A 14,642-nucleotide genomic window follows, 5' to 3' on the forward strand; every position below is an offset into this window, starting at 1 on the left:
TGGCAATGTTCTGTATCTAGACTGTACCTATGTCAATATCTTGGTTTTGATATTGTACTCTAGTCTTGCAAGATGTTACCTTTGGGGGAAACTGGGTAAAGGGTTCACAGAATCTCTATGTTATTCTTAAAACTGCATGTGGAATCTACAATGATCTCAAAACAAAAAAGTTTAATCAAAAAGAAAAAAAATAAGCCAAAAAAAGTTACTCGGTGTTTATTTGAAATTCAAGTTTGGGGGCCCCTGGTGGCTCAGTCAGTTAAGCAGCTGACTCTTGATTTCAGCTCAGGTCGTGAGATCGAGGCCTGTGTGGGGTTCTGCACTGGGCACATAGCCTGCTTGAGATTCTCTCTCTCCCTCTCCCTCTGCCCCTCCCCCACTCGTGCAAGGGTGCACACGCGCTCGCTCTTTCTCCCTCTCTCTCTCTAAAAAAAGAAAGAGAGAGAGAGAGTCAAGTTTAACTGGGCATTCTGTGTTTTATCTGGCAACTCTGGAGCTTGTTGGAACGCAAATTCCCCAGCTCCACTTCTGACCCGTGGAATCAGAGTCTGTGTTGTGACACTCAGGTGTGAGCTCTAATTAGTGGCTTCCACCTCCTGTTGTGCTTGGATTCCTAAGAGTCTGTGATAAAAGCAATTAACATGTGTCCTTGGGCTATTTACGATATTTCAAAAAGGCCAAAAGGAATCACACATTTTACCCAGGATCAGGCTGTACAGGACAAGTGGGTTTCAACTCTCCAGTGGCTTCTCACTGGACTCAGAATAGGCAGACTCCTGCCCTGGCCTCCAAGGCCTTCACAGTCCTAACGCTGCTCCCCTCTCTGACCTTACCTCCCATTGCTCTTGCCCCTGTGACACTGTACCAGTTTGTGTCTCAAACACACCAAAGCCAGAGCCCACACCAAACCCATTTCCACCCCAGGGCCTTTGCACTTGCTATTCACTCTGCCCGAATACCCCACTTCTAGAGTTTCAGGTGGCTCTCTGCTCAAATGTTGCCTCCCCAGAAAGACCTTCTCTGATCATCCTATCTTTCTAAACCAGGTCCACCCTCCCCACCCAGGTAACACTCCAACACATCATACCAACTTATTTTCTTAAATCAGTTGTTAGTGCCTACTTATACTCAGTAGTTCACTGAGTTAGAAATTTAGTTCTGGGGGTGCGTGGCTCAGTTAGTTAAGCATCTGACTCTTGATTTTGGCTCAGGTCATGATCTCATGGTTTGTGGGTTTGAGTCCCATGTTGGGCTCTGTGATGACAAGTGCGGAGCCTGCTGGGGATTCTTTCTCTTTGGGGATTCTCTCTCTCTGCCCCTCCCCCACTAGCATGCTCACCCTCTCTGTCTCTGTCTCTCTCAAAAATAAATAAATAAAACATTAAAAAAAGAAACAGACATTTCTGAAAAAGACCGAGTAATAAAAATCTGAAAAACACATTAATATAGAGTCTGTTTAGTGGATAGAATCTTAAAAAAAAACTTTTTTCAATGTTTATTTATTTTTGAGAGACAGAGAGAGACAGAGTGTGAGTGGGGAAGGGGCATAGAGAGAGGGAGACACAGAATCCAAAGCAGGCTCCAGGCTCTGAGCTGTCAGCACAGAGCCTGACATGGGGCTTGAACTCACAAGCCACAAGATCATGACCTGAGTAGGAGTTGGATGCTTAACCAACTGAGCCACCCAGGTGCCCCTGGATAGAGCCTTTTAAAAGCACCCAGAGCTTGAGAAAAACAAGTGGTTAAATGGGTCATCCCTAGGAGACCTTTGAGCTCTGACCTTTAAGTCTTTCCATAAATTCCATTTTATACTTGTCCCTCCCCAGCATGAAAAATTTCGGCTCTAGAATACAGTTCACACTTCTCATCCTGGCATTCAAGGCCCTTCTAATCTGGCCCCATCCAGGTCCCCAGGGTACTTCCCTTCCTCCCCTTCAACACAGACTGTTCATTTGTTCTGGCCAGACTGTTCTCTGCATTATTATCTGGTCACTCCGTGTACAGTCCCACCTCTATGCCTTTGCTGATGCCATTCCTTTTGCCAACGACACCCTCCCTATTTATTTAGATGAACAATCATTGGGTAATTTGTTCAACCAATGAAAATTTATGAGCACCAACTGCATGCCCACATGTGATATTTAGGTCAACACAGTAGCCATTCTCCGCTCCCCCCATTCCAAGTGCATTAGGAGGTACTAGCAGAAGAACACAAATAACTCTAATTCAAAGTAATCAGGGTGTGGTATCCTAAGAAAGGAATATGCTGTAGACTACATCCAAAAAAGAAGAATGCCTTGGAGATTTGGGAGAGGGAGAAAGAGAGGCCATTCATGAACATGGTATACATTTCCATTTATTTAGGTGATCTTTAATACTAGTTTTTCAATAATGCTCTGTATTTTCCTCCTTTTGTTTGTTCATTCCTATATATCTAATCTTATTGCACTGCAAATGTTTACATATTGTAAGTGTTCTTAGTATATAAAAATGCAATTCATTTTTGTATTCTGATTTTTTTGTATCCAGCCACCTTCCAAAAACCCTTATTATTTTTCTAATAATTTGACCATATATTCTTTTGGGTTTCTATGTAGGCAATCATACCTATAAAGAAGAGTGATTTTATGTCTTCCATTTCAATCCTTCTACCTTAACTTATTTTTCAGCTTTACTGTGCAGGCCAGGACCTTTACCTCACTGCTGATTTTAAAGGGATGTTTCTAACATTCCATCTTTATGAATGTTTGCATCATGTTAACAAAGAGATTGAATATCACTGATACCACCAATAATGGGACAAACTGACAACATGTGTCACAAGACATATGAACTGAGGATTCAACACCATTTGTTTAATATTCTTACCCAAAATGTATAATATAAATCTAATCATGAGAAAACAATTTCAAAAATCCAAATTTTAAAATATTCTACAAAATAGCTGTCCTTTACCTGCTTAAAAATGTTAGTATCATGAAACGAAGTAGACTAAGACACATGACAAAATACAATGAAGGGTCCTGAGTTGGGGGACCAGACCCCAACTGGTCCAGACATAAAATTTCTATACATACACATATGGAGAGGAAGATATAAAAGAGATAAAAAGTAACCCTGGCAGAATGTTAGCAACGGGTGAATCTAAATAAAAGTTTTTAAAAATTCTGTTTATGTTAGTGAAATGCTCTTTTCCCAATTTGCTAAGAATTTATATCATGAATGGGTACTGAGCTTTATCAAATGATTTTTCTGCATTTATGGAGATGACTGTATGGCTTTCTCCCTTCATTTGTTAATGTAATGATTTACATTTCTAGATTTATTAATATTAAACTGTCCTTAGTTTCTGGAATAAATCCAGCTTGGTTAGAATGCATCCTTTTTTAAATTCACTGCTGGACTTTGTTTGCTAGCCATTCTGCATACATCTTGAGTGAGACTGCACTGTCATTTTCCTTTCTTGTTTTCTCCTTATCTGGTTTTGGAATCAAAGTTACATTGGCTCATAGAACAAGGACGGGAGAAGTCCCTCTTTTTCTTCTCTCTAGATGTGTTTGCAAAATATTGGAATAATCAGTTCCTTGGAAGTTATATAGAAACTGCCTGTAAAACCACATGAACATCGTATCATCCTTATGTACGTGTTTGTATAAAATATAGCATATAAAAAAAGGCATGAAATGCAAGTGTTCAGCTTAATGAATTGCTGGAAAATAAATTACCCATACATCTGCCATCTTCTCAGGTTAAGACATGAACTATCACCACACAAAGAAGACGCCCCCCTTCCATGGATATTCTCCAGTCATAACTACTTCCCTCCCTCAGGGAGTGATAATCGTCCTGGATTTCATGACAGTCCTTTGCTTGCTCTTCCTGAAAATTGTTCTACTTACTAATACATCCCTTCAGGTAGAATTTAATTTAGTCTGTACCTATCTTTAGGTAAAGAGAGTGAGATCGTTTGTAATTTGTTGGTTTCTTTTCCTCAAAATTGTCATTAAGATTCATCCATGTTGTGGTACGTATGTATGTATACTTTGTTCCTTTTCATGACTGTGCAGATTCCCTATTATGGAGATATTATCATTTATTTATTCAATTATTGGACATTTGAGTTTTTGCAGTTTTGTGATAATATTAACAACACTCCTATGCACATTCTTGTATTTGCGTCCTGATGCACGTAAACACATTGCATGGGATATACCAAGGAGTGGAATCTCTGGGTCAGAACGTATGTGTATTTTCCTCTTTACTAGAAGCTGTCACGTTTTGCTTCAAAACACATGTGACAAAAAACCAAAAAAACACACCAAAAAAACCCCCAAAAAACCACGTGTGACAGTTGACACTGTCACCAGAAGTGTCTGAGAGTTTACACTGTTCCATGTCCTTGCCACAACTTCCTATTGTTAGATTTCTACATCTTTGCCAATTCTGTGGTTGTGGTGGTATCTCATTGTGGTCTCCTGGTGAGATACTAGTGGATGGGAGTTGAAAATGTATCGTTCGATGTCGATTTCTAATTCAATTCCGTTGGGATCAGAAAACCTGGTCTATGAGATTCCATTTTGTATTTATGACTTTAATTTCTGAAGTCCTTTGTGGGGGGGGGGGGTCTAAGTCTGTAGTTTGTTGTGCTGACTCTTCCTCGTGGTGGCTCACATGCTTGGTGATCTCAGATTACAAATTTCCCTGATCTGACTCTGTAGGAGTCCTGTCCACATCGGGGATGCCTTCCTCTGGAGAAACTTCCTATCTGCCTCTGCTGTGAGCCAGAGGCACTACCAACCGGGATCTCTCTAGCTCTTCTGCAGGTTCAGCCTTAAGAAGATTCAGGCTCGGTATCCTGACAAGGTCTGCTATTAAGTTAAGCTATACAAAATTACCACTTCTGGGTTAAAAAACTATTAAGTATCAGCAATTGCATATGGTCTAACCTATACTGTTAACATGTGCCGGCAGGACAAGCTTGTTCTTTCTGTTTGCTTACTGCTTACCTCTCCCAGTTAGATTTTTTGGCTCAAGATTTGTTTCTTTTTGCTGGGGAGGGGAAGTGGCCTTGGAGATTTCCCCAACATCTTGTGAGCCCAGCAATGCATCACAAATTACATTTTATTCAGGAGTGAATCATTTCGCAGTGAGGGAGTAGTCCTAGGAGTAGCTAGAAGCTAGCTAGGTAGCTTCAGCTAGAAGCTGAAATCCCAGGATAGGTATTTTCTTTTCTCAATGAGGAAACCAAAGCTCAAGGAAGTGAAACGACTCAAGGTCACATGGCTGGTAATAAGCAGGGTTAGGATTCGAATCCACATAAGAGACCAGAACCCAGGCTCTTTCTACTTCCCCTCTGTCTGTACAGCCTCCAGAGGGCTGCTTGGACCTGGGGCTTAGCAGGCAGCCTTACCTGGCTCAAGGGAATGACGAGGAAGGCTCCCCCACCAGCGCACTCGGTCACGACTGCAATGAAACGGGGGTTCACGGCGCAGAAGTGATTGTCGTGGACGCTGTGGGTGATGGGCACCGAGTCGTAGCAATTCTCCTTGCTGGCTGGTTTGCCAAAGACGTGGCGGAACTTGGAGCTCCGGTACTGGGGATGCCATGACATCTGCGGGAGACAAACAGGACAAAAGTGGCATGAGGCTCGCTGCCCTGATGGTGGGACACTCAGGGAGCTCACCTTCAGCGGGCACGACCAGCACAGTGGTCAGTTCTGGGTGGACAATGTGCTATGAAAGGCAACCAAACGAACCGACTGTTATTGTGGCTACTTCTGTGGATCTGGTGAGACGGTGTATGGTTATTGCTGGCCTGTTTGCTTGTCATTTCTTCAAGCGTAAGAACAAAAGGCAGAAACGCAAGAGACAGAACTCACCACCTTCCCCCCATCTCCACCATCTCAGCAGGTACCCCAGCCGTGCCACGCCACTCAGCCCAGCTAAGTGGGTCACATTGTGTCCTCTGGAGCCAGCCTGCCTGGGCTCCAATCCCAGCTCTGCCACTTACCAGCTGGGCGAGCAAGTGACTTAAGTCTGAGTTCTCAGTTTCCTCATCTGTAAAATGGGGATAACAAAATCATCTGTCTCATAGACTTGTCATGAGGACTAAATTACATGATACATTAAGGTCCCTTGATCTACAGTAGTAATTACTCCCAATATTATCATCCAGGCATCTTGAACTTCTCCAGATCCTCATCCAGCCCTGTATTTGTTCACTCTGTCTACTGAGCACCACTGGACGACTGGGCCCCGTGCCTGGCACTGGGGGTTGGAGAGAATAAGCATGAGCCCATCCTTACAGGAGTGAAGAATCCTGTGAGCGAGGCCACTACAGGAGTCCGGGCCACTGGGACCCAGTGTACTCTAGGCAATAATGGAGATTTGTACATGGCAGTCAGGGAAGGCTTCCCGGGGGAAGTGACATGTGAGCTGTGATTTGAAGGATGAGGAAGAGTTGGCTATGTTGACAGGACAGTGGTAAGGTGGGGGGAAGATATCCCCGGCAGATGGAACAGCCTAAGCAAAGGCCCAGAGACAGAAGCAAACATGGAATGTTTGGGAAACTACATGTGGTTTAGTAAGATTAGCAAGGTGATGTTAAACACACACACACACACACACACACACACACACACACACGTAAACTGGATGATATGAGTGAGGAGAACACAGCTAGAGGGGTGAGCAGGGCTAGATCATGAATGGCAGAAGAGGGTCTCGGCCTCATCAGTGGCCAAACACACGACACACGTGGCCTCTCAGCCCTGCTGATGCCCAGGTCAAGCCCCTGACCCCAGTCTCTGACCCCACCGGGCCTTCTTGTCCACGTTCCTCATCTAGGCCAGAGAGATCCTTCTGGACCAAGCCTGGATGTATTCCTCACCACCCTCCTGAGGTCACCCTTGGATGCTCCTGATTTACTGCCGCCCTGCAGGAGCAAGGCCAAACCCAGCCTGGCATTTAAGGCCTTCTGGTGAGGTCCTGCCCCATATTCCGAGATTCAACTTTCCTTGCTCATCTTCTAAAGGGTACTTTCCAGATAAAGAACCCCCAGCTTCCCTGAACCTGCTTTTGCATTTCCAGTCCTCTGGACCCTCCCCCTTGCTTTCCCCTCTGCTTGGCCTGCCCTTCCCCACCCCGTATCCCCTGTCTCCCCATCTCCCCATCTCCACCTTCCCTTCTCCAGCTCCCACGTCCTCCTCTGGAGTCTTCCACGACACCACAAGTAGCAGATCTCTGGTTCTCCTCTCCTCTCTCTCACCCCAACCTGCCATGTCTCCTTGCTGCCCTCAGGCTCTTGACACTCTTGGCTCTGATTCCTGAGTCTGGTGTCAGGTCTCATCTCCTCTGCTGCTTGCAGGCTCCTCAGAGAAAGGCCTGGTGCTCTGCTCCAGGAGTGCCCAGCCCAGAGCTCTGTCCACCCCGGGCCCTAGGAACTTCCCAAGGGCAGGCATGTGTGTGCTGGGCACCCACAGGGTCAGGACCAAAGAAGGCACTTGCTCTGTGTTCAGTTCAAAGGCACAAGATTAGACTGTTGACCTCAAGAGGTCATGGTGATCAGGGGTCTGACCCGTGAGCCAAACTCTTTACAGGGAAGCCCATCAGCCTCACGGGACAGGTCTGTCCTGTGAAGCTCAGACATTTTAACTTTCCTTTTAGGAGCTGCATTTGCCAGAGCTACAGGAAGCAGCACAGAATGCAGGGACAAACTAATTAATGTCCATCTGATCCCAGAAAGGGTGTAAGAAGCTGTATAGAAATGGAAAGCACACAAGATAGGAGCAAATGGAAAAGCCTTGGCAAGGAAATGGGGACAAGGGAAAATGCAGGGACACAGAGATCGCCTGATATTTGGAGGTAGTTAAGCTACTGAACATGTGTTACCAGGTCCTCCACACAGTGCAGGTGCACTTCAGACTCGGCTCCAAGCTTCCTAGTGGCCAATTCGATAAGGGAAACAGAATCACAAAGGGATTTAGCCAGCCACCACTTGCTAAGGAGCAGCACAGCTTTTCTCTGCAGGGGGTCCTGAGGGAAATGAGTCCTGGGGGTCCTCACAGAAAGAAATCACGAGGACTGAGATGTCCCTAGGGTCTTGGTAATTAGATGGCAGCGGAGGAACTGCCTTGGGCCAGGGCTGGGGTTAGGAAAGTAGGGGGGCACGTCAGCAGGCTCAGCTCCAGGCCTCCCAACTCTGCCTCACCTTCAGCAGCTGCCATGGTGGGGCGGAGGGGACACCCGTCTGTGGCCAATGGTGGGGCTCATCAGACATTCTATTGCTCCCTTCACGTTCCTACCTCCTTGCTGTTGGGCAGTCACGGAACTGATTCTAGCACCAATGGATCAGGGACAGCAGTGGTGTGTGCCACTTTCAGGCTGAAACATGGAAGACCTGCCTGTGACCCTCCAGAACTCTTGTCCTTGGTTGAAGGGATGAAAAGGCCACATGTTCTGCATGATGTGGCTTCCATCATCCTGGGTCCCCAAGGGATCCTGTGGAACAGAGGATCTCCCCCTAACGAAGTCCCTGCCTCTGTCATAGCGTGACAGAGAAATAAACCTGCAGAGCAAACCAGTTAGAAAGTGGGGCCATTTGTCCCAGAGCTGAGCCTACTGTCCTGACTAACACACTGCCCCCATGCAGCCCCAACCAACGGTAAACTGGGAAATGGCTGCCTGTGCTTAGTGTGGCTGGGGCACAGGAACCTGCGGGAAAGAGATGGGCGAGGAGGCAGGACCCAGATCACCTCAGGAGCCGTGTAAAAGAACTCAGACTCTGAAGGCAATGAGGAGTCGCTGAGGCGATTAAAACAGGGGATCGAGCAGAGCTCACTTTTAGGAGGACTGTCTTGATTGCCAAGAGCAAGAAAGGGTGGGACAGGTGACAGGTGAGGATCACCTGGGCTGAAACAGGGCAGAGGAGATAGAGAAGAGGAGACATGTCAGTGAGAAACCAAGCAGGGGAGATAAGCCAGCTTTTGGGCTCAAGTGCTGTGGGCTGTCGGGTGAGAGGGTCCATCACGGCTGCAGAAATCCACATGACTGACCATTAGCATCAGTCCTGGCCCCTGTGGCCATTCTTGGTGCCCTCCCTTCACAGCCTGGGGCTTGGCCCCACACCTGAGGGATGGCTCTCAGCCCAGGGTCAGGGTCAGGGGGCCTCAAGAGGCATGGTCAATGACTGTCCTTCAGCTCAGTCACTTCCTGGGCAATGACAACTCACAGTTTTTGGGTGCTTGCTATGTGCCAGGTGCCATTCCCAGCATGAATTTAACAGGTAGGTACTACTTTGCTCCCCATTACAGATGTGGAGGTGGAGGCAGAGAAGGGAAGTAACCCACCCAAGGGTGCACAGCTTGTAAACCGTGGAGCTGGGGGCAGGGACGCAGTCCTGCCCCCAGAGCCTCCATCTCCAGGTTCCTGCAGATAGCGACCGTGATGAGGAAATCTCCTTCACACCCATTCACCCTGGATCTCCTCTCAGCCCAGAAGAGGAGACATCATGACCATTATCACCCCCAAGTTACAGAAAAGTAAAACAGGGGTGCCTGGGTGGCTCAGTAAGTTGAGCATATGACTCTTGATTTCGGCTCAGGTTATGATCTCACAGTCATGAGTTCAAGCCCCGTGTCACCTACTTAAGATTCTCTTTCTCTCTCCTTCTGCACACCTCCCCACCAAAATTAAAAAAAAAAAAAAAAAACAACTAACTAATTAAAACATGGCTCAGGAAGCTACGTGGACACCTTTTGAAAAGAGGGCTGTTTGCCTCCATTGATGAAGCCAGCGGCTGTGAAACAGTGACAGAAAACTAAAACTCTGTGTCAGCGACCTTCTGTCCCTCTGCCCCCAACACCTCTCCCCACTCTACCCCGCCCTACCCCGCCCAGCACCTTATCTCCACAGCCAAGTTTCTTCCAGATCTGTTGTCATGGAAGGAAACTTAGAGAAGTGGGGGATGGGGCCAAACCAGGCAGGCCATCTCTCTCTCTGTGCCCACGGGATGGGCATGTGCACACATATATGTGGGTGAACTTTGTGCAAAGGTGTATGCGCTGGGTGTGCATGTCTGTGCATGAGCACTGCTCTCATCCTATGTGCCCGCGTACTCCTGTGCATGCATGTGTGCGTCTCTTTGGGTATTCAATTGCATCTGTGCCTGGATGTGTGTATCTGTGCATGCGTGAATCTAAGGACTCAGCAATTCAGAGAGCGAGAGTTTCCCCTGCTCATTTCCCCCACAAGCAGGCACTTGCCTGGAAATGCAGCCTGTAGCGGGCCCTCAGCACTGCAAGGGCCCTCACCCATGGGCTGGGCCAGAACGGCTGATCTGGGCCAGATTTATCCCATGCCACCAGTCCCATCCTGCCTGGTGCCAGGCTGGGCCCACATCAAAGTCGCAGCATGCCTTCTTAGGTGTGGCGGGCCAGCCCGCTGGGGCACAAAGCAGGGGTGGCATCACTTCCACTGCTGCTGCTATCCCATGCGTGTTTAGCCATGGGATTAGGCTTTGTGGACTCCGAATTCCCTGCCCCCACTACTAAAAAAGATTTAGTCATCTCTGGGTTTAACATCCTACTGAGTTTACTTCTTAATGCCTGACAGTGGAATGGCTTGCTCCCTGCCCCATCCCTTCCAGCTCTCCTGCAGGTGAGTGGAGATAGTTGTTTCATTTGATGAGGGCAAAAGTGAGGTGCCAGGGAAGCGATTTGACCAAGATCATATTAATAGGGGCAGTGGAGGCGGGAAGCAGAAGCCGAGGCTTGACCCAGGGGTCCCTCTTCCTGCCACATGCTCCTCTCCGACATGTAGAGAAAGATGGAGAGACACACACAGACAGAGACTGTCCCGCCTGCCCCCAAAGGCCTGTCTTCGCAGCCCAGCCCTGCAACATTACAGGACGAGGGTAAGCTGCAGGGTGAATGAAACCAAACCCAAATTGGGTGTGGTACGAACCAGCATAATAGATTATTCACTAATTGTCTGTTCCTGGCCTCAGGGAAAGAATGAAATTATCTAATTTGGTTTTAGCCATCGGAGGTGGGTAGGAGCCTGGTGCTGCTGGCTACCCTTGTCCCTTTGTAAGTTTGGGGTTCCACATCTAATATTTGGAGTTTTACTTTCTTTCTCTTAAAACCTGACCTTGTGGCCAGTGAGCTGCCCCCATATTGCCTTGGGAGAAGGTCTAAACCACCATATTTGTATCAGTGCAGTTAATAGAGGGGAATTAGAACCACAGTTTCTTAGGTTTAAAAACTGAAAAGATTACTGTAAGAGTAAAGAACACTCTATTTGAAGGTGATCTATAAAGACCAAGAGTTAACACAACACACAGCTGATTATGGGCGGGTCCCTCATCTTGACTCCAATCTTTGACCAACTACTACCCATCCATAGGGCTTGTCCTGATCCTGACCTTGGCTCCAAACTTGCCTGGAAACCATTCTCTTTTGTCCTGAATCCTTATCAGGGCCTGTGACCCACCCCAGAAGTGGGATATCTGGTTCCGGAAACAAGGCCCAGCTGAGGTCAAGGCCCCTGTGGCTGACATAGGTCTCTGCTTAACCAGCCATTCACCTGGAGGCGTCCTTCCCACCAGGCAGAAAGAAGAAACCACAGGTCTTGGCGACTTCCTGCTAGTGAGAATTTTATCCACAGTCATTTCTGCTTGTCTGAGGCCACGCCCTGTTGTACTTGTCACTCCTTGGCACAAAGTGTCTATTTTCGTCTTCCACAGGCCAGTAAAAGGGTCTGCAGTGAAAGGTTGGGACGCAGGGACGTGGAGCCTCAGGGTCTCACTTTGCAGGCTTAGTTTTCCTCCCTTTCTTCAGAGCAAGAAGAGGCCTTGTTGCTCTCCACAGAACTTGGGGGACCCCCTGTCCTGGTTTGCCTAAGGTGTAGGGTATGGGACAGGGGCATATTCCCAATGTAGGACTTTCAGTGCTAAAATAAGGAAAGTCCCAGGCAAATGGGGACAAGTTGGTCACCCTCCACCCCCCACCAACCACAGAGATCTCCAGAGAACCATTATCTGATTCACATGCGATGATTTTTTTTTTTTTTAAGTAGGCTCGATGTCCAGTGTGGAGCCCAATGTGGGGTTTGAACTTATGGACCCCGAGAGCAAGGCCTGAGCTGAGATCAAGAGTCTGATGCTTAAGCAACTGAGCCACCCAGGTGTCCCACATGCAATGATTCTATTCTAAGTCACTCATAACCTTGACTCTGGCAATTTGCTGTGTGGAAGAGAAGGCTCTAGAACCAATTTCCTAAAGAGCCCAACATCCTGAACCAGAGCATAGAACATTTCAAAGCAGAAAAATACAAGGTTTGTAAAGGGAGGTGAACCTAGCTTAATTCAATCAGCAATCTCCACTCGCTATTGGCTTAGTGCTTATTCTGGGCCAGGCCCCGTGTTGGGATTGAGACGGGGCAGCGAGGGCTGGGCCGTTCTGTCACTGCTCTCCACATGTTTACACCTCTTGAGGAAATGGCTGAGAGCAGGAAGACAGGACATGGCACGATCTTAGACTGGTAAAGCACAGGGCTGTGGACTGTGACCTCAAATGCACATGAGAATCATTTACATCGGATCACTGGGTGTGGGACCTCTGCACCAGTTCTGTCCAACACGGGGGTCTCGTGGCTTCTAAATTAAAGTCAAAGTGATTAAAAGAGGGGCGCCTGGGTGGTTCAGTGGGTTAAGCGTCTGACTTCCACTCAGGTCATGATCTCACAGTTCGTGAGTTCCAGCCCCGCATTGGGCTCTGTGCTGACAGTTCAGAGCCTGGAGCCTCCTTCCGATTCTGTGTCTCCCTCTCTCTCTCTGCCCCTCCCCTGCTCATGCTCAGCTCTCTCTATCAAAAATAAATAAACACTAAAAAAAATATATAAAATGCACCTCCTCAATCACATTACCAACATTTTAAGTGCTCAATAGCCACATGTGGCTACTGGGTACTCAATTAACAGTGTATTGACAGATCATGTACACCACACCTGTGTGACTTTGGGCAGGCTAACTTAATGTATCTATTTCCTCACCAGTAAAATCAGGCACAGTAATAGATAATAGTTAACTTACTTGCTTACTATGTATGAAGTATGTTCTATGTACTAACTTAATCCTCATGGCAAGTACTATTATCCCCCCATTTTTACAGATGAGACAACTGGGGGCTCAGAGAGGCAAAGCAACTTGTCCAAAATCACACAGCTAGCAGGCGGCTGAGCTGGAATTTGAAGCCAAGCTGTTTAGTCCTGGATCCACACTCTTTCACAGGGCTGTCCAGATGATTAAATGAGAGAATCCACACAGCACATGGAGTGATGCTGGGTGCGTACTTAGTGCTCTACACGTTTGCTGTTAAGACTGTTGTGGTCCCTTTGGGTGCCTGGGTGGCTCAGTCAATTGAGCGTCCGACTTCAGCTCAGGTCATGATCTCGCAGTTCATGGGTCTGAGCCCCGCATAGGACTCTGTGCTGACAGCACAGAGCCTGGAGCCCTCTCTCTCTCCCTTCCCCCACCTCTCTAAAAAATGAATAAATAAACATTAAGAAAAAAATACTGTTGTGGTCCCAATGTTTACAGGACACTAAGATTTGATTTAGTATATGATAGGTACGTGTTGAAGGCCCAACATTTGGGGGATCTAAGTAAAAATCCCAAACCAGAAAGTGCAAAACAGACGCGAGGCATAGAGTTCTCATCCCCAGGGCTCACCACGTTGATGGAGGGAACAGACAAGCACCCATGAAAAGCTAACCAATAATCCATCTTAGTCAAGAAGAACCCGACGAGTGTATGTGTGCGTCTCTGTGGCAGGACTCTTGGGGTGGAAACCAGCCACCTAGCTCAGCCGCATGCTGAGGTGGCCGCTGGGGGAGGGGGGGGAGGCTCTCGGTGGGGGTGGAAGGGAAGACAGGGGCAGCCCTTGGTTCTCTCCATTAACATAGGCCACAGAGGATACTGGGGACACTGCTTCAGGGCAACCCCCCACCAGACTTCCTCCGGGGTCGTTTCAGCAGTGAAGGCAGGGGTTCCTGCAGCTAGAAGTAAAAACAGTCCTATCTCCATGTTTTCTCTGCCATGCATACCCTCCTCTGCTCCCATCTCCCTTCCTCCAGGTCTCCGGTCCTTCTGGTCCAGCATGGATGGCTCCCCGCAGGCCCCAGGAAATACAGATTGAGTCAGAGAGAGAACCAAGAAAATGCCTCTCTCCTCCTGATAAGATTAGGCCTGAAGAAGCCCCTCCTCCTGACAGCTGACACTCCCCAGAGCCAGGTCCCTGGCACCGAAGAGAGGCAGGCCACCTCCTGAGATGGCCTCACCTCCCCTGCCCCACAGCCCCCAGCTGTTCTCCCCCTCCCTCAAGCCTTGCAAAGCATGGGCAGCCTTTTCTCTGGGCGACTCCATTTCTCCCCCAGCCCAGCCCAGGGCTCCTTTCCTGCCCTCACTCTGACACTGTCATTTCCCTTAAGGCCCACCTTAGGTCCTCTCTGTCCTTAGGAGAAAGCTCTCTGCTGGACTAGGGTTGTGGGGCCCCACATTCTGCCTTCACTGCCCCCCCTCATCTCCACATCTGCTTGCTTCTCCTCATCTCCACAGACTCACCCTTTAGCCAAACTGGTTTATCT

General features: G+C 47.9%; 1 protein-coding gene across 1 annotated transcript in view; it reads right to left on the minus strand.

Annotated features, from left to right (window-relative positions):
* CORO2A (coronin 2A) overlaps positions 1 to 14,642 on the minus strand; it is a 53,680-nt gene that overhangs the window by 20,402 nt on the left and 18,636 nt on the right. Inside the window, exon 2 of the mRNA XM_086683572.1 lies at positions 5,411 to 5,611. Coding sequence (XP_086539698.1) covers positions 5,411 to 5,611 — 201 coding nt within the window. The remainder of the gene's footprint in view (positions 1 to 5,410; positions 5,612 to 14,642) is intronic.

This window comes from Puma concolor, chromosome D4, assembly GCF_028749965.1.
Source record: "Puma concolor isolate L17-30 chromosome D4, mPumCon1.1.hap2, whole genome shotgun sequence".
Classification (NCBI taxonomy): Eukaryota; Metazoa; Chordata; class Mammalia; order Carnivora; family Felidae; genus Puma; species Puma concolor.